This window comes from Chrysochloris asiatica, unplaced genomic scaffold, assembly GCF_000296735.1.
Source record: "Chrysochloris asiatica unplaced genomic scaffold, ChrAsi1.0 scaffold00054, whole genome shotgun sequence".
NCBI classification, from domain to species: domain Eukaryota; kingdom Metazoa; phylum Chordata; class Mammalia; order Afrosoricida; family Chrysochloridae; genus Chrysochloris; species Chrysochloris asiatica.
Window position 1 is genome coordinate 847736 of NW_006408572.1, and position 19136 is coordinate 866871.

Here is a 19136-nt window from a genome sequence, read left to right on the forward strand (position 1 = left end):
TGTTAATGAGTCTTCCTCCAATCCTGATGCCATGTTTTTCTTCATATAACCCAGCTTCTCGGATTATTTGCTCAGCATACAGGTTGAATAAGTACGGTGAAAGAATACAAGCTTGTTGCACACCTTTCTTAATTTTAAACCATGCAGTGTTCCCATGTTCTGTTTGAACAACTGCTTCTTGATCCAGGTACAGATTCTTCATGAGCACAATTAAGTGTTCCAGAATACTCATACTTCTGCCCTAACCCTTCTTAACTTGGTTCTTGGGTAAATACTGCTGTTTTAATATCAAATGGTTGATTATCTTAAGATATGCTTTCCTCACTAGCGTTCCTTGGTCCCCTTATTGACCTCTCTGTTGTTTGGCTGAATATTGAGGCATGGGGGTGAGTTCAGTACCAGATCTGAAAGGTAACTAACGGTCATAGAGTCACAGGGGTTCCACCAGCCTCTATTTGACCAGTAAGCTTAGTCTTTTTTACAATTTTGAGTTTTGTTCCACATTTTTCTTCCACTCCTTCCAGGATCTCCTAATGTGATCCCTTTCAATTGTAGTGGTAGCCTGGCATCATCTAATTCTTCTAGTTTCAGGATTGTGGAGACAGGCGTTGTTGCTGGTGTTGTTAAGTGCCATTGTGTCGGTTCTGACCCATAGCAACCCTGTATAGGGTGTCCGAGGAGCAACTGGTGAGCTTGAACTGCCGACCTTGTGGTTCACATCGACTTTGCAGTCTAGCGCATTAACCCACAGTGCTACAGCAGGAATTTTAAGAGGTGAGCAGAAGAAGAATCCCTTCAAGGAAACTGAGAATCAGGGCAGTAGAAAATTTACCCAGACAGATGTTAGGGAAGTCACCTACACCAGTTATTAGGTTTGACTGTATAACATAAAAACTAAATAATTGTAGATAAAATAATCTACTTTTGTAGCGTAGTGGTTATGAATTGGGCTGCAAACCACAAGGTCAGCAGTTCGACACTACCAGCTGTTCCATGGGAGAAAGATGAGCCTTTCGGCTCCTATAAAGATTTACAGCCTCGGAAACCCTGTACAGGGTCGCTATGGGTTGGAACTGACTCCACGACACATAACAACAACAGCAACAACATGTAAAACAACTCTAGAGGTAGACAGACCCGGGACAGTATGGTGATTCCATCGTTCCAACAGAGTCCCAGGGCCCTAGCTTTTTGCTCTGCCATCTTCAGTCCTGGCTTTCATTCTCAAGGTCATCTCATGGTTCAATACTGTTGCTGAAGCTCCAGCCATCTTATTTGCTTTGCAAATTGGCAATAGAAGAGGAAATATGAGGAGGGAGGGGAGAAAAAAGTGTACCTTCCAGCTAACTTAGTCTTTGTAACAGCTGTCCATGTAGGTCCACACATATCCACTTAGCATCTCATTGACCAGAACGTCATTACATGGCCCACACCATAGTCCTGGGAAAAGTAATCTTTTAGCTGGATATATTGCCACTGCACATAGAATGGGCTTTCTGTGACTACGTAGGGAAATGGACATCAGCTGCCGATGGCCTCCTATGCATTCTCTGTGGCCAAGCCGCAGTCCACCTGACCTTTCTGTATGTTATCTTTTGTGGACTGAAGGCTGTTCTTGATAGGTTGCCCATCCTGAATCCCCAGGTTCCTTGTTTTTTGGGGGCTGGTCTGTCGTCATCTTGCCCTAGATCCCTTTTCCTTGAATGGCTTCTGACTGGCTTCCTTGACTTCCATGGTGTCATAGGGGCATAAGTGAAGGGTGAGTGCCCACCCAGTACCTGGGGACATTTCTAGGCAGCTTTGTGGCCGCTCTCCTACTGAGGTGGAAGAACTCCTTGGGACTGGGTCTCTCCTCCCGTTGCCAGCTCCTGTCACCCCACTTTGGTCAGCCTCCACTGACCAGGAGGACCATAGAAGGAGATTTCTCTGGGGGACTGGGGAGACTGAGAGGGAAAAGCAAGGCATTTGGAGACAGAGACACACAGAACTGGGTTCAGATCCTTTCTTGCCGTGACTCAGTGACCTGGTCTGTAAAATGGGGATACTAAGCATTGCCTCACAGGGATGTAGTTACATTAAGTGGAGCAGGAGGTGCAGGTTCATAATCTGTTCTTGGGTACAGAGGAAGTATGGAGGAGACTGACTGCCCTGTGAGTTCCTGGCTGTACCAGGCTGTTCGAGGAGGTGAGCCATGCCACCATTCCTGTTATTGCTTGTATTCCTGTCCTGGGGAATGTCTCTAGAGGGAAGCTTCTGAATCTGTGATTCTGGGGCTCGGTTAGCAGATGAGCCGTTCAGTGTGACCTGCTGGAATCTGAACTGATGGCCAGGCCAAAGTCTACCATAGCTTCTTCCTGGGTCTTAAGCCCAGGTGGTAATAGGGTAGCCTGGAGCTGCCTGGGGTGAGGGTGAGGGGATGTGGGCAGCTGGCAGGTTCATGTGATGTCTCAATTCCCTCCTTAGGCTTCTCTCAAGTGAGTAAAACCAAACCTGTTGCTGTTGAGTCAGTTCTGACTCATGACAACCCCGTGTGTTAGAACAGAACTGAACTCTGTGGGCTTTCCTTGGCTGTAATCTTTATGGGAGCAGATTGCCAGGCATTTCTTCTGTGACACCACCGGGTGGGTTCAAGCTAGGTTCGAACTGTCAACCTCCGGTTAACATCCAAGTGCAAATTGTTTGCACCATCCAGACTGCTTCCCAAGTGAGTAGGGGGCCAAGCCGGTGGGCCCCTCATGGTGCCAGACTTGGCCGGTGGGTCAGGTGCTGCTGCTGCTCTTCCTCCTGTATACCAGAGGTGGTACAGCCCCCTACTCCATTAGCAGGCCTAGTGGCCTCCAGGACAGGAACACGCATACATCCCAATGGCTAGGAGGTTCCTGATTCCATGGCTCTTCCATGCATGCCTGTTTCAAAGGGAATAATCACCCTCATTCCCTGACAGCTTGATGGGATGTTTGCGCAGGGCCTAGGAGGGGAAATCAGCAGAAGCAGGTGCCGTGATGCTAGGGGAGGCTCTTGGCTTCCAAAGAGCCAGATTGGTCTGAGCTGGCCATGGCCGAGGCACTCTGGTGACCTGCTAACACCATTCTCAAGCTGCCGGCTTCCCCGGGGGCTGGTGTGTATAGTGGAGGAAGAGCCAGGTCCTTGTGGAGAATTGGCTCTCCAGAACCTAGCTTGTCTCAGGCGTGACCCTGAGTTTGCATTCTTCCACTTGCTCAAGTCACTGTACATGTTTCAGAAGAGCAGGTGGGGCCCGTGGGTGCTGGGCACACAGTGACAACTGAGACACCCTGTTCCTGCCTTAGGGACTCAGGAATGAAGGAACGGCTCAGCAAGTGCTCCAGGAGGCCATTGTAGTAGTAGGCTGTAGATCTGAGCTGGAGTGCCTGACTTCACCCAGGCTTAGGGAGGACAATCCGGAGGAAGTGGTGTCAGGGCAGACGATAGGACAGTTTGGACTGGACCCAGGCATCCTCCTCCATTGTACTGGGCAAATTCCCAAGAAGCCCAGCCCAGGGCCTGCTGCCCAGAAGATCCTCTGGAGATTTTACAAATGGACTTTACTGCTTGGCAGTGCCGGGGGTACAAGAACACTGCTGCCCGCACAGGTTGGTCTTGTGATCCCACTGTGCTCCTTATGTGGTACCAAGTTGTAGCTTAGACCCCCAGCTCAAGAATGATGGGGCATGAGAGGAGTCTCCACCCCCCAGGCAGTGGGTGGTCCCAACCCCAGGAGATCCAAGACTGTATGTAGATCCCAAACTGCACTGCCCCTGCCTTCGTTCCTGGTCCTGGCAGGTCTAGGTCGGCAGAGGTCAACAGGCCATGGACTCCGCAAGGAGTGGGAGGCTCCCTTATGCTGCTGTGTGAGAAACCCCCTCCTGGGGTCCTGATGCAGGGTCTTTCAATGACGAGGTGCTTTCTGTGCACCTCCACGCCAGGAACCCAGCCTTCTGCCCTCAGGAAAGGGTATTTGTGCGTGGGTTCTGAAGGCTGCGCTTTGCTGGAAGCCGGAGGGGGTTAACAGCAATTCGACTTCCCTATTGCCTTCTCTTCCCTCCTTCTGTGAAGGAAGCCTACAGTGAAATTATAGAAGTAAATGCCGGCTTCAGAGGATTCTGCTGTTCCACGACATCACTGCCAGGCCTCGGCCAGCCTCCCCACCCACGCTCAGCCAGCCTCGCATTCCGCTGTCCCGCACAGGGCCTCCTTTGGAGGGCTCAGGGCTCCCTTGGGTGCAGTCTCACAACCCCCACCCCCAAACCTGCTCTAGGCCCCCAGCAGGGACTTGGGCTCTATGTACAAATGGTACCCAAGGAGGAGGAGCTTGGGAAGTGACATCGTTTGGCCCGCCCCCACCTCCTTATTCCCTATAAAAAGCAAAATGTGACTCAGAAAGGGGAGTTGGAAGCGTCCTGCCTCCTGCTCTCACTGTTAATTTCTAGATTTGGAATTAGGCAGGACGCAAAGGAAACAGCAGCTCGGAAGACGCGACTGACATGCTATTAAGCGGGTGGCAACAGCAGTGTGCTCCTCCCCGACTCCCAGCAGCCTCTGAACGTGCAGAGCCGGGTGTCTGCAGGCGCTCGCCAGCTCTGGCCGAGGCCTGAGCCCTCTTGTAGCCTCTGCCTGGGCCGTGGATGGTGCAGCCAGGATCATGGCAGCCGGGGGCCGCCGGCGGCGCCCACTGCGCTACCAGTCCCTGGCAGCCCTTGTGGAGGATTCTCAGTGGCCTTTCTTGTTCCTTGTCTCAGACTTCAGCTACGGAGCAGATGACTACGACGGAGAAGGGAATGAGGAGCAGAAGGGGCCCCCAGAGGGCTCAGAGACCATGCCGTACATCGATGAGTCGCCCACCATGTCGCCCCAGCTCAGCGCCCGAAGCCAGAGCAGCGGGGACAGGATCTCCCCCACCCCACCTGAGGGGCTGGCACCTGGGGTAGGTACATCTGTTTTGCCTTCTGGACTTGGGGTGAAGGGAGCTCCGTGGGGCGTATGATGACAGGTGTTGGGGGCCAGTCTCCGTTTGGGGAGCTATGGGGGGAAAGTGCCTGGGGAGATTTTGACCTCGCTTGCTTTTGGGTCCTCAGTGTCTTCTCAGTCCTGGGCTCCTCAATGACAGGGGGCTCAGGCTCCCCTCTCCCCTTTCTGCAGCTTACTCAGTCACCCCTGCTTCATGTCTCCCTCCCCTCCACCTGTCTGCTCTCCCAGACACCCTAAGCTACGCTCACCTTTCCTTTCAGTACCTCTCCCCAGCAAGATGCAGGGGACTCAGGAGGGACAGGCTGGGCCCTGGCTGTACCTGGGGTCTGTGGACTAGCGTTACTCTCTAGTGCTGGCCCCTGGGGCACCTAGGCTGCGGTGGAAAGAGTAACTGTCACATCCCTGAGGACTGAGGGTCCCGTTCAGCCCCACTCTGATGATTCTTGACAGTGCCCACCTCTCTGCTTGTTGACAGAGAAGCATCTGATACAGACTACTAAGTCTGTGCTCTTAACAGGCCAAGAGATAGGGTTTACAACCCCTCTAATTACTGCTGCTTCCTAACGGTGGGGCCTGGCTCTGTCTGGGCCCAGCTTGGATATGCGTGCATGTCTGAGCAAACAAGACTGAGAGAGTCCTAGGGGCTGTTCCTCCTTGCTTGTGGGGGATTTGTATTGGAGCAGGGAAGCTTAGAATGCTCAGACCTGCTTGGTAATAGAGGGCTTGCCCAAGGTATGCTTTCTGGGAGTCCTTGTTCTGAGGGTCAAGACCCCCAGAGGAGCTGTTGCTGAGATGCAGTGAGGTGGTTTCCCTATTCCCAGCTGGGAGCCTGCCTGGCCCCTACCATTTCTTAAGAAACTCCCTGCTTCCTTTCCTCCCCAGCCTCCTTGGCCAACCTCCACCCCTTCCAGAGCTTAGCTTTCACCCCCTCTTCACACACCAGGGTGGCGGATGATGGCTGTTATAGTCTTTGGCAACAAGGGCCTTGGCAACCCGCTTCCCACTTGGGGGAAGCCATAGTGTTGCCATGGCAACAGAGGCCAAGGCAGAGCGAATGCCAGGCAGTGCAAGTTTGGAAAGGGATATTGAGGGGAAGGAGGTAGAGGGATGGACCAGGGTGTCAGTCAGGTTCAGACCCCCCACTGCCAGCATTTGGAGGTTGCTCATGTCATGCTGAGATTGGTGAGGGGTTAGAGACAGCCATCTTGGAAACACAAGGCTGATGGAAAAGGTGTTCTGGAACCTGAGCTGAAGCAACTAGGGGAAAGCAAGAAAGGAAACTCTTATTTCCCTCTTAGACTGTCACAGAGCTCGAAGGCCTCTGGGGTACTCACCTGGACCTCAGTGTGAGTAGGTATGGAAAGATTTGTGAAGGGCCAGGAAAGCTGGCTGAGAGTTGAAGGCCTGCGGCTGATTGCAGTGACTTAGTTGCTAGAGAGGTCTTGGCCATGTCCTCCTTGCTCTGACTTCCTCCTTGCCTCCTGTCCCATTTCCTTCAGGGCAGGCATTCCTTATTGCATGGCCACCTTGCTGTAGCACCTGTCCGTGGATTTTAGATTTCCTGGTGAAAGGCACTGTCCCGAGCTTCCTCCAGTGAACCAGGCTGCTGGCACAATGGAAGCATACCTTGGCCGGGAGCTCTGAACCTTTAGGGCAGTGTGGAGAGATGTTACTGAATAACTTAACCTCTTAAAGACAAAAGCAGACTCTTAGAGTGCTTGGGGACTCCAGGAATCACGTTTACACTGTTGGCTAGCAGCTACGCAGGAACTGGGGGTGGGGAGCATTTGTTCAGTTCCAGATCCTAGCAAAGATTCCAGCCCCATTCCTCCCTCTGCCTGCTCCACCTTCCCTCCTGGACTGGCATTTCTGCTTTTTCTGCTGCACCACTGGCCCCACCTAGTGGCCTTTTCAAGGATTGCTATTTACATCTGGGGTGGTTGGGTAGAGTTAACAATGAGTACTTGGGGGCTATTTTGTTTTGAAAGGCCAAGGTTTCTGCTCTTTGGCTGTGCTCATCTGGCCAAGTAGGACTCCTCCCCTGCCAGGCTTCCTGTTGGGACCTTAGGAACATAGGGATATTTTGGACCAAATCAGACAATTGTTCTAGATATTCAGATATCCGGCCTCTGGTACAACCTGGCAACTGCGCCTTCCACACCCAGACATGTAGCGAACTCATGCCTGGAAGCCCAAGATTTGGTCTTACCCTCCCAGCAACCCAGAGAATGAGGAACGTATACCGCTTTCAGGCTGTGGGACATTGGATGAATGTCACAACTCCCCCAAGCCTCAGTTTCTACATCTCTAAGTAGAACGATGGTTGTTATTGTTATTGTGTGTTGTTGAATTGGTTCTGACACTTGTGACCCTGTATAGGATTTCTGAAGAGCACCTGGTGAGTTTGAACTGCTAACCTTGTGGTTAGTAGTCCAGTGCTTATTCTACAGAGCCACATCAGTACTCCTTAAGTAAGACCGGTGGTGGTTGTTGGGTGCTTTGAAGTCAGTTCTGACTCTTAGTGACCCTGTATATGGCTCCTGAGGCTATAAATCTTTACAGGAGCAGAAAGCCTCATTTTTCTCCCAGGGAACAGCTGGTAAATTCAAATGGCTGACCTTGCAGTTAAGCAGACCAACTGGTAACCCATTTTGCTACCCGGGTAACTTTAAGTAGAACTTGTTGTTAAGTGCCGTTGAGTCGGTTCTGACCCAAAGTGACCGTGTAGAGGGTGAGTTTGAACCGCCAACCTTGTGGTTCAAGCTGACCTTGCACCACTCTTCTTGTTGTCAAGTACCTGTGAGTCAGTTCCGACTCACAGCAACCCTGTAAAGGGTTTCCAAGGAGCAGCTGGTGAGCTTGAACCACTGACCTTGTGGTTCAAACTGACGTTGCAGTCCAGCACAGTAATCCACAACGCTACACCAGGACTCCAGGTCTCACACTAGCTGAAGAGAAACAGAACATCTGCAGCTCCAATGGCTGGGAGATGCCAGGAATTAAAGGTGGATCCAGAAGAGGATATGGAATGAAGGATATAATAGCTGACATTAGATGGATATTGTCTGAAAGCAGAGAATACCAGAAAGTCATTTACCTACGTTTTATTGGCTATGCAAAGGAATTTGTGTGTATCATAACTAATTATGGGTAACATTGCATAGAACGGGGATTCTAGAATATTTCATTGTACTCATGAGGAACCTGTACATAGACCCCAAGGCAGTCCTTTGAACTGAACCAGGGGCTATTGAGTGGTTTAAAATCAGTAAAGGTGTGTGTCAGGGTTGTGTCCTTTCACCATATTTATTCAATCTTTATGCTGAGCAAATAATCCAATAAGCTGGACATATAAAAAAGATGGTGGCATCAGGATTGGAGAAAGAGTCATTAACAGCCTGAAATGTGCAAATGATACAACCTTGCTGTGAAAGTGAAGAGGACTTGAAGCACTTACTGAAGAAGATCAAAGACTCCAGGGTTTAATATGGATTATATACCTCAGTGTAAAGAAAACAAAAATTCTCACAACTGGACTAATAGGCAATATCATGATCAATGGAGAAACAATTGAAGTTGCCATGGATTCCGTTTTACTTGGCTCTCCAATCAGCATCCGTGAAAGCAGCAGTCAGGAAATCAGATGACAAACTGCTCTTGGAAAATCTGCTGTACAAGCTCTCTTTAAAAGTATTAAAAAGCAAAGGTATCACCTTGAGTAAGATGCACCTGACCCAAGCCATGGCATTTTCAGTCACCTCACGTGCACGTGAAAGCTGGACAATGATTACGGAAGACCAAAGAAGAATTGATGCATTCGAATTATGGTATTAGCAAAAAATATTGAAAGTACCAGGAACTGCCAGAAGAACAAACAAATCTGTCTTGAAAGAAGTACAGTCAGAATGTCTTAGAAGCCAGGATGGTGAGACATCATCTCATGTACTTTGGACATGTTACCAAGAGGGACCAGTTCCAGGAGAAGGGCATCCTACTTGGTAAAATAGAAGGCCAGCGAAAGAGAGGGAACCCCTCAATGAGAGAGACTGACAAAGTGGCTGCAATAATGACAAACTTGAAAACAATTGTGAGGATGGCACAGGACTGGGCAGTGCTTCATTCAGTTGTACATACGGTTGCTATGAGCTAGAACCAAACAACCTACCAACAAAGTAGGACTACAGAGACGTAGTATAAGATCAGCGATGGAAGCTTTGCCTTTGATTCAGGAGACTTGGATTTGATTGCTGGCCAGGGTTCCACAGGCACAGCCATCACTTGTGTGTCAGTGGAGGTTTGCGTGTTGTGTTGATGCTGAAGAACTTTCAGACTGAGGAACTAGGAAGAAAGGCCTGGCAATCTATTGAACATCAGCCAATGAAAATGGAGCATATGATCTAATCAGCCCTGATCATGGGGATGGCACAATATAATTCATTGTGCGTGGGTTGCCATGACTTGGCCAACTCAACAGCAACTAACCACAGCAATCCTGATGGAGGGTGGGCTGGGGTAGCTCAAGTGAGGCCTGTAGTGTGGGGCCTGGCTCCCTGGGGGTATTCCGTCTTTGATGACTAAGGCCCACAAGACTTTTCTCATTACATTTGGGGGGTGAGGGGGAAGACTAAGTGCTTTCCAAGGACCCAGTCAAATCAATAGCTGCCGATAATGAATGAACCTGCCTTTGCAACCTCCATTCTGGGATTGAATTGGGCCTGCCGAGGATGAAGTCAGGGCCAGGTGAAGCCGAAACTGTGGTACTGGCTGGGACACATGTTCCTGGCTCTCCAGCCTGCCCCTCTAGAGCCTTGTCCTGCTCTTCTCGTTCTAATATGTGCAGCTCACAGGGGCAAATGGGTCAAGCCCTTGCCCCACAGACTCCATGCCCAAACTGAGCTGGGTACTCCGGCAGGACCAGGGCCCCTGACCATTGATGGTTCAGTTCAACTGAGTGTGACTGAGTGTGCCTGGTGTCAACCTGGTAAGGAGGGTCAGGACTCTTGATCTCAGTTGACAAGTGTGTGCGTGGGACATACAGTTTTCTCTGCCAGGGCTGTGTGCTTATAGAAAAGCTTGCTCTCCATAGGCAGGAGACTTCTCCATCTCCCCTTCTAGGAGCTGCAGTGAAAAAGGATCTCAAAGAATAAGGTCTGGGTTTTGTCCCTGCTTTCTAGCTGTGTGACCAGAGGCATGTCATTCATTCTCTATGAGCTCTAGTTTGCTCATCTGTAAAGTGAAGATACTGGGAATTCCTCCTTCCTGACCCCACAGAGCTTCCAGGAAACGGTGTTAGGCAGAGCACTTCGTACATTGTAAAGTCTACACACATTGAGTCCGTGGGTCGTGGAGATGGTTAATGCACTCAGCTGCTAACCAAACGTTTGGCACTTCAAATCAACTGAAAACCCTATAGAGGGAGCACAGTTGTACCCTGTGGGGTCACAATGAGTCAGGATGGACTGGGCTGCAACTGATATTGGCACTGGTGCCGTATACATGTTAGTAGGAATTGTTCAATGTCAGAATCACTCTGTAGTTTCTACAATACCCAGAGGCAGGTCAAAGGGTGTCTAATACCAAATTGTGGGATTCCAACTACAGTCGGCAGGAGAATCCAAAGCTAAGGGTGGAGGAGAACTGATTACTATTGTTGATTATCTCATCTTCCTCCCTCCTTCTCCTCCTCTTCACAGCTACTCAGTGACTTGTGTGAGGCCTTCACCTGCATTGTCTCATTTAGAGTCCCAGCAACCCTGTGAGATAGGTGCTATTATCATATGCATTGTACGGCTGAGGAAACTGAGGCTCAGAGGGATAACATCGTTTGCACAAGATTATGCAACCAGTGAGTTAGCTATTGTTGAGTAAGCCCTGACTCACACTAACTCTACACACAACAGACTAACAGACCAAGACGCTCTTCAGTCTTGCACCATCCCCTGGATCCACTGCAGATTGGGTTGTATGTAACCAGAGCTCTTGTTGAGTGAAACTGGGGTCTTGCTGATGTTGGAGCTTGTGTTTCACTGCCAAGCCCATGCAGATGCCACTTCTCGAGGAAGTCCTTCAACAATTCCATCACTCTTTGGGAAGGTTACAGTTTCCTATGGGACAAGTTAGCTTGTGGGAGCAGCAAGTCCAAAGAGTCAAAGACCAGGTCCCTGCCCTTGACTCCCATCAGCGTCTCCTCATCAGCACTTCATGGGGGCTTGCCTGATGTTTGTGGAAATGAACTGAGTAAGGTTGGGGTGACCAGGGAGGAGGAAGGGTGAGCAAGTGCAATCTCAGGATGAAGCTGAGAAGAATTTGTATTTCCTTTTCCCTCCCTTGGTCCCATCTGAAGGCTTGGGCTTGGAGTTTGAAGTTGCAAAGCGAGGAAGTTACTTGTGGGTAATAGAGAGGGCATGTATGGAGCCGAGAGCTTCTGAGATTGCCGCCCATGCCTTCACAGTGCTGGGCCTGGGTAGGTGGGTGAGCAGATGCTCTTGGTCCTTCCTCCTCTTAGGACGAGGTTCCAGGAGCACTGGTATTACTCTCTCCTAGTCTTGGCAGCCTTGTGCCTCATCTCTCCCCTTTTTGGATCCTTGGTTCTCATTGCAAAGGGAACAGACTATCTAGTACTTCCTGCATGTGAGGTGCTATGTGTGGAGCTGTCTGGCTTCATTGCTCCTTAATCCACAACCACGAGGCACCCCCCCCCTGCCCCCCATTGTGCAGATGAGGACACTAAGGTTCAGGTTTGTGCTTTGGCTTGTCCCATTTGGAAAGTAGGTAAGCAGTGGTACCAGTTGTTTTTGTCATTCCTGCTCACTCCCCCAGATCCCACCAGACTTCATACCTTGATTATGGCCCTCAGTCCTCATCCTCTTGGCCAGCTGGGCCCACCCCCTTACATACTTGGCTGGGCACCTGCTCTTCCCTGTATACACTTTCTTCCCTGATTTACCCACACCTGGTCCACCTGGCTCTTCATTGTTCTCACCTTCTGTCTGGAATTTCCCTCTTCCTGTTTAGCTTACTGGCATTTCACAACTGCCAAGAAAGCTACTCACAAAGTAAGTAGCTTTGTGAATCTATAAAGGTGAATTGTTCTCCTGGAGGTCCCAGGCACTGTGGATGTGATGGTGAGCTGATTCAGACCCATTCCATAACTCCAAGACCCTTGGAGTCCATGAGGAGGGGCCAAGAGGCCAACTAGCCCAAATAACCACACCGTCAGTTGTTAGCATTGGCCTGTAGTGCCGTGAAAGTCACTGGGCGCAACCACGCTACCCGCCTGCCTGCCAGACAGAAGTGAGCCTCCTGTGGACATTGTTGGACAGCCTCTGGGTGCTCTCCCAGAGGACAGAAGGACAGCCTGGAACATCTGTCCTCTGCTGTTTTCCATCATAGCCTAGTTTCTCCACTAGTGGGCGCTAGTGAGACCAGAGTAGTTTTTCCTTTACTTCCATCTGGAGGGCCATACCTCCTACCTGTGTGGCCAGAAGGTCTTCCAGGGTACTTCCTAAATGTCAGACGCTGTAAAGATTAATTCCTGTAGTTCTCACCACCACACTCTGAGCTAGGCAACATTGTTGCCCAGTTTACAGTTGTGGAAACCAAAGGCAGAGAGTGGTTATATGTCAGGTTAATGCGCCAGACTGCAAAGTTGTTTGAACTGCAAAGTCTGTAGTTCAAGCTCACCAGCTACTTCTTGAAAACCCTATACAGGGTTGCTATGGGTCAGAATCGACCTGAGGGCACTTCACAACAACAATAGGTAGTAGGGAACTTGTAACTGCTGTGTTTTCTTTATAGTGCAGTGTCCTTGTTTGACCTTTTGTGACAACCTGTTGAACCTCTCAGCCCCTTAAGCTGTAAATGGGGCAATTACCTCCTATCTGAAAGGACTGCTTGAGGAATAAGTAACATAAACAAACATGAAGGCAATTACTGCTATGCCATGGGGCAATGGGCATGGTGGTTATGTGCTGTGGAGTCTGTTCTGACTCCTAGCAACCCTGTACAGGGTTTCCAAGGCTGTAAATCTTTACAGGAGCAGAAAGCCTCATCTTTGTCCCACGGAACGGCTGGTAGTTTCAAACTGCTCACCCTGAGAGTAGCAGCCTGATTGGTAACCATTTGAATTTTAATCTCTCCTAGGAAATGATCCCCTTTTCTCTTGAAGGCCCCTGTGGGCTCAGCTCCCAGTTGCAGTCCTGCATGGTGGTGGGAGGGCTGTCTCTACGGAGTTTAGGAGGAAGAGAGAACCCAGTTACTGAGAAAGAGTTCACCGTATCTGCCTGTTTCCAATTTTTTTTTTTTTTTTGCCAACTGTACCCTCCCTCCAAGATATTTTCATAAGTACTCAGCAGCAGCTAATACCTGCTTAAGGAAATACCTTGGGAGAAGGGCGTGGCTGACAATAATAATATTAATAATAATATAAGTATAATAGTGTATGGGAACTGAAGAAAAAGTTCAAGCCTCGACTTTCAATATTGAAAGATTCTCTGGGCACATTATTGAATGATGCAGAAAGCATCAAGAAAAGATGGAAAGAATACCCAGAGGTACTGTACCAAAAGGAAATGGTTAATGTTCAACCGTTTCAAGAGGTAGCATATGATCAAGAGCCAATGATAATGAAGGAGGAAGTCCAAGATGCATTGAAGGAATTAGCAAAGAACAAGGCACTGGGAATTGATGCAATAAAAATTGAAATCGTTCAAGAAAGTGAGGCGGCACAGGAGGCACTCACTCATCTCTGCCAAGAAATTTGGAAGACAACTATCTGGCCGACTGATTGGAAGAGATCTATATTTGTGCCCATTCCAAAGAGAGGTGACCCAATGGAATGCGGAAATCATCGGACAATCTCTTTGATACCCCATGCGAGTAAAGTTTTGCTAAAGGTAATACAGAAACAGCTACAATTATATATTGACAGAAAAAAAGAGGAAGACCCACAACGAGGTGGATTGGCCAAGTGGCAGCATCGATAGACTAAAGCGTGGCAACAGTAGTGAGGTTGGCCTAGGATCGGGCAGTGTTTCATTCTGCTGTGCATAAGGTCGCTATGGGTCGGTACCGACTTGATGGCACCTAACAACAAGAACAATAGTGTATGCTTTGGGCCAAGATGTGTGGTCCCTCCCCCATTAAAGTCCTGAGCCTATCTTGCTGGCATCAGACCACTACCAGGGGTTTAGGGGGCTGAGGAAATGCAGATAAAATACTGATAAACTCTCTGTGGAGTCCTGGTGTGGCACTGGAGAGATGAGCCCTGAGCTGCTAACCACAAGGCCTGTGATTCAAACCCACCAGCCACTCTTCAAAAACCCTATACAAGGTCACTGTGAGTCAGAAGGGACTTGAGGGCACTAACAACAACTAGGAGGCTCTCTGTATCTGAGCTGATAACTAGCTCCTCCTCCTATCCTCAGAAGTTGGGTTTTTCTGTGTCTAGACCAGAGCTTCTCTCCTTGGGTATTGTGGACAATTGGGGCCAGATCATTCTTTGTGGTGGGTGCCATCCTGTGCATTATGGGATGTTTGTCAGTGTCACTGTCTCTACTTACTAAATGCCAGTAGCAACTTCAATTGTGATAACCAATAATGTCCCTAGACTTTGCCAAATATCTCCTGGGGAATACATTGCCCAGAGTGAGGTTCAAAGAATGAAGATTCTAGAACACTGGTTCTCAATGAGGGTGTGGGGAGATTTTGGTCCCCCAAGATTTTGTTGGTTTTTTAAAATCCTCAGTCACTGTGCATTTGACTCTAACTCATAGTGGCCCCATGTGTGTCAGAGTAAAACTATACTCCAGAGGATTTCAATGACTCTCTTCTGAGGTACCACTGGAAGACTTGAGCCTCTGGCCTTTCAGTGCATTAATCATCTACACTACCTGATGACTCCATTTGACATTTACTAAGTGGTAAAAGGAGGTCTGGTGTGGTGCTGTAGGGATAAGTACTAGATCACAAGGTCAGCGGTTCAAACTCACCAGCCACTCCTTGGAAACTCTATAAAGGGTCACTATGAGTGGAAACTGACTTGATGGCACTTAACAACAACAAGTGGTGAAAAGTTGGCAGTCCCAGAACGCTTAATATATGTAAATGGACTCAGGAGACTGACAGATCAAGACAGGGAGCTAGGTGGGCATTTGGTATGAACTCCAGTTATATGAAGTAGAATCCAAGTCCTTTCTGGGAGGGTGACTGGGACTGGGGTCTGTGCCCTTTTGTACTCTGCATTTTGCTGCTGGCTTTTGTTTTTGTGGTTGATTGGTGACTTTGGAGTAGAACTACTCCATGGGGCTTCTTGGCTTCAAATGTTAGATAAGCAGATCGCCAGGTCTGTTTCTTCCAAGTATTGTAGGGTGGCTTCAGACTGCCAGCCGTTTGGTTACCAGCTGAATGCAAACCATTTACTCTTTGCATTTTGAATGTTGTGGTAGCATTCCCCAAGGAAAAGGAAAGTCTTTTGTCCTGGAAGACACAATGAGAATAGCATTACCACCATGTAAGCTTGAAGTAAATATTAAAAAGAACACTAGTATTTCAGCTCTTAGGATGGTGTGGCAATGAGTCTGGTAGTGGCTTCCTGTCCTGGGAAGGATTTTTAGAGGCTGATGGTTTAAACTGATAAGACTAGGTGACTGTTTCCCTTAGCCTTCGGACCCTATATCATATAACCCAGTTTCCTGGGACCCACCAGAACTACCCACCTAATCTGAATCCCTGATTTATCTTCCCTGGGGGACCCCTCTTTTTACCATGTCAGCCTCCTAGGCCCACGTCCACTCACTCTTTTTGAGCATCCACTTTTCGTAAGATATTGTTCTGGTTGTGGATTACGCACCAACAAGGGTTGGCTCCTCTTCCCCCATACAATCCTTATCTTTCAGTGCTTTTAATAACAATGGTCTTAAGAGGTGTGCTGTGGACTGGGGGAGGGGAGTATGGCCTAGGGTTGGGATCAGGGAGGGGTTCATGGAGTTGATAGTCTCAGAGAGTAGGCACTAGTCTGATCAGGTACTAGTCTGGAAAGGCATTCTGGGTAAAGGGGGCTTTGCAAGGAACAGGACACGGGAAAGCCCTGAGAGTTTGAGAGGTGAATGGTCTGGCATGGCCTGGGCTTTGGTTATAGGGAGAAGTTCAAGGTCAGACTGAAGTTAGCTAGGGTTCCCCCTCAGAGATACCCCATTGCCAAAGAAGAAGAGGAATCGCTGGTATCTACTGAGGGCTTACAGAGCCCTGGTAGTGTTGTAGGTTAAGTGTTAGGCTGGTAACCAAAAGGTCAGCAGTTTGAACCCACCAGCCATACCACGGGAGAAAAATGGGCAGTCTGCTTCTGTAAAGATTTACCGCCTAAGAAACCCTCTAGAGTTAGAGTCCTGGTGTGGCACTGTAGGATCAGCACTGGACTGCGAACCAGAAGATGGGCAGTTCAAACCCACCAACTGCTCCTCAGAAACCCTATACAGGGTTGCTAGGAGTTTGAACCAACTTGAAAGCAGTTAACAACAACAACATAAGGTTGCTATGTGTCTTGACTAGATGGCAGTGGGACTGAGGGCTTAGGTCCCTGGGTGGCAGAAACAGTTTGTACTTGGTTAGTAACCAAAAGGTTGGCAGTTTGAATCTACCACCTGCAGTGCCATGGACAAAAAGACAGGCAATCTACTTCTGTAAAAAACCACAGCCAAGAAAACCCTCTGGAACTTAGCTCTATTCTGTAACACATGAGGTCAGCATGAATTGGAACAGACTCAGTGACAATAGCTGTAGGATTTTGTTTTGTTTTGAAACTGAGAACTCGGGTCCCTGTGCGGTGTAAACAGTTAAGCTCTAGCCTACTGCAAAAAGGATGGCAGTTCGAATCCACCCAGGAGAGCCTCAAAAGAAAGATGTGGCAATTGCCTTCCAGAAACATGCAACCACTGAAAAGGCTATGGAGCACAGTTCCACTCTGACATACATGGGTTGCCCTGAGTCAGAATCTATTTGACGGCAAGTGGTTTTACAGAAGGCTTAGCTTGGGCTAGGCACTGCCTGACATTTAGACCTCAAGCAACACTAGGACTGGTGCTATAATTATCCTCACTTTACAGGTGAGGAAACTGAGGTGCAGGGAGCTTAAACGACTTGGCCAATGTCACATAGCTGGCAAGTGCCTGAATTAGGAATTGAGTCCGGAATCCAGAGGGGGGGTGGTTTTGTGGTTTTGTTTCATTTATTTGTTTTACCACATAATCATGTACTGGCATAAACCCAGCATTTGTTCTGTGTAATTGTGGCGCTGTAGGATAAGCACTGGACCGCAAAGTTGGTTTGAACTGCAAGATCGATGATTCAAACTCACTAGCCGCTCCTCAGAAACCCTGTAGGGGTCACTATGAGTAAGAACTGATTCAACAGCACTTAACAACAACTACAGTTGTACTAAATGTATGGTTTTTTTCATGACTTTGATCACAGGGGAGGAAAAGTAGAGTAGGGAGCAGGGTTATCAGGGAAGATGATGAATCTGATTCTATCTGTAGTTGTAGTGACCCTGCTTGCCCCAGCGAAACCTGTTGGCTCGGCTCCCATTGGCCCAGTATCTGCTGAGCTCCAAAAATCTTCCTGGAGATGGGGCTTGATTTGGGGAGGGACTGACTGACAGGAGGAAGAAGGACTTGCAGCCAAGGAAGCTGCACTGGCAGTGGCCTGGAGGTAAGAATGTTCCTGGCCCTTTCTGAGAAGGTGAGAAGCAGATCTAACAGTCTGATGGGTTGAGTCATCAGCAAAGGCTCCACAGTCCTTGTTTGGGCTGATTTGGTGACTTCCTGCTAGGCCTTGAATGAGCAATGTTTTAGAAAGAGTAATCTGATGTCAGTGGGGGGAATGCATTGAAGATAGTCATGTGACTCCCTGTTTACAACCTTGCAATGCCTTCTTTTTGCTCTTACAGTAAAATCCAACTCTTAAGCATAAGGCCCTGCCTGACCTGACCCCTTGACTTCAACCTATATTTTTAACCTCCTAACTAGACGTAGTGTAGTGGTTACGAATCGGGCTGCGAACCTAAAGGTCTGTGGTTCGAAACTACCAGCCGCTTCATGGAGGAAAGATGAGGCTTTCTATTTTCCCTTCAAGATTTACAGCCTTGGAAACTTTGTACAGGGTCGCTATGGGTCGGAATCGACTTGTCAGCACTTCACAACACAACACACAACTAGAATGTGAGCTCCATAAGGTTAGGGCTTTTGTTAGTTTTGTAACAAAACTTTTGTTCACTGTGGTCCCCCATGCCTAGAACTATGTAGCAAGTCCACCACCCACTGCCTTCGCGTCAATTCTGACTCATAGTGATACTTTGAAGGGTTTCTGAGACTGTGAGTCTTTACGGGAGCAGACAGCGTCATCTTTCTGCCACAAGGTGGCTAGTGGGTTTGAACTGCTGACCTTATAGTTAGCAGTCCAATGCATATTCCACTACACCACCATATTTGTTGTTGTTAAGTGCCATCGAGTCAGCTCCAACTCATAGCGATCCTGTGGGGGGTTTCCAAGGAGCCGCTGGTGAATTTGAACCAGCCACCACTGTGATTCAACGCATTATCCCACAGGGCCACATTAGGACTCCACACCACCATATAGTAGGTACTTAATAAATATTAGTTGAATGAACGACTGTTTTACTGATATATAAGATGTGCTTTACTGAATTCATTTCACGGTATCCCATACTGCTTCCTCCTGGTCTGTCTTTAACTCCCCCCCACTGGCATGGCTGACTCCTGGATATTTTCAGGTCTTTTTTGTGTCAAAACATACACAGGAAAACATGCACCTCTTCAACAATTTCTACATGTACTGTTCAGTGACATTGCTTGCATTCTTCAAGTTGTACAATCCCTCTCGCTATGCTTTTCCAAATTCTCCTATCACCCTTACGATAAACTCACAGTCCCCTAAGCTTCTCCTCTGCCTTTCAAGTTGCTGTTGACAATTTAGTCTCATATAGACAATTCTTTAAAAGAATGCAATGCTCAAAGCAGACATTCTCTTTTAATTAATCCTGGTGTGGCAGGACTCCTGATGTGGCACTGTAGGATCAGCACTGGACTGAGAACCACAAGTCAGCAGTTCAAACCCATTAGCCACTCATCAGAAAC

The 19136-nt window shown here is 48.6% G+C and overlaps 1 protein-coding gene across 2 annotated transcripts in view; it reads left to right on the forward strand.

The window, feature by feature from the left end:
• The window catches only part of ABR (active BCR-related), a 194767-nt gene that overhangs the window by 68018 nt on the left and 107613 nt on the right, over positions 1 to 19136 (forward strand). Inside the window, exon 2 of one of the 2 annotated variants that reach the window (XM_006863207.1) lies at positions 4758 to 4942. In XM_006863207.1, the coding sequence (XP_006863269.1) occupies positions 4758 to 4942 (185 nt within the window). Of the gene's footprint in view, positions 1 to 4660; positions 4943 to 19136 lie in introns of those variants that run through there. The other variant, XM_006863206.1, reaches the window with a different exon arrangement.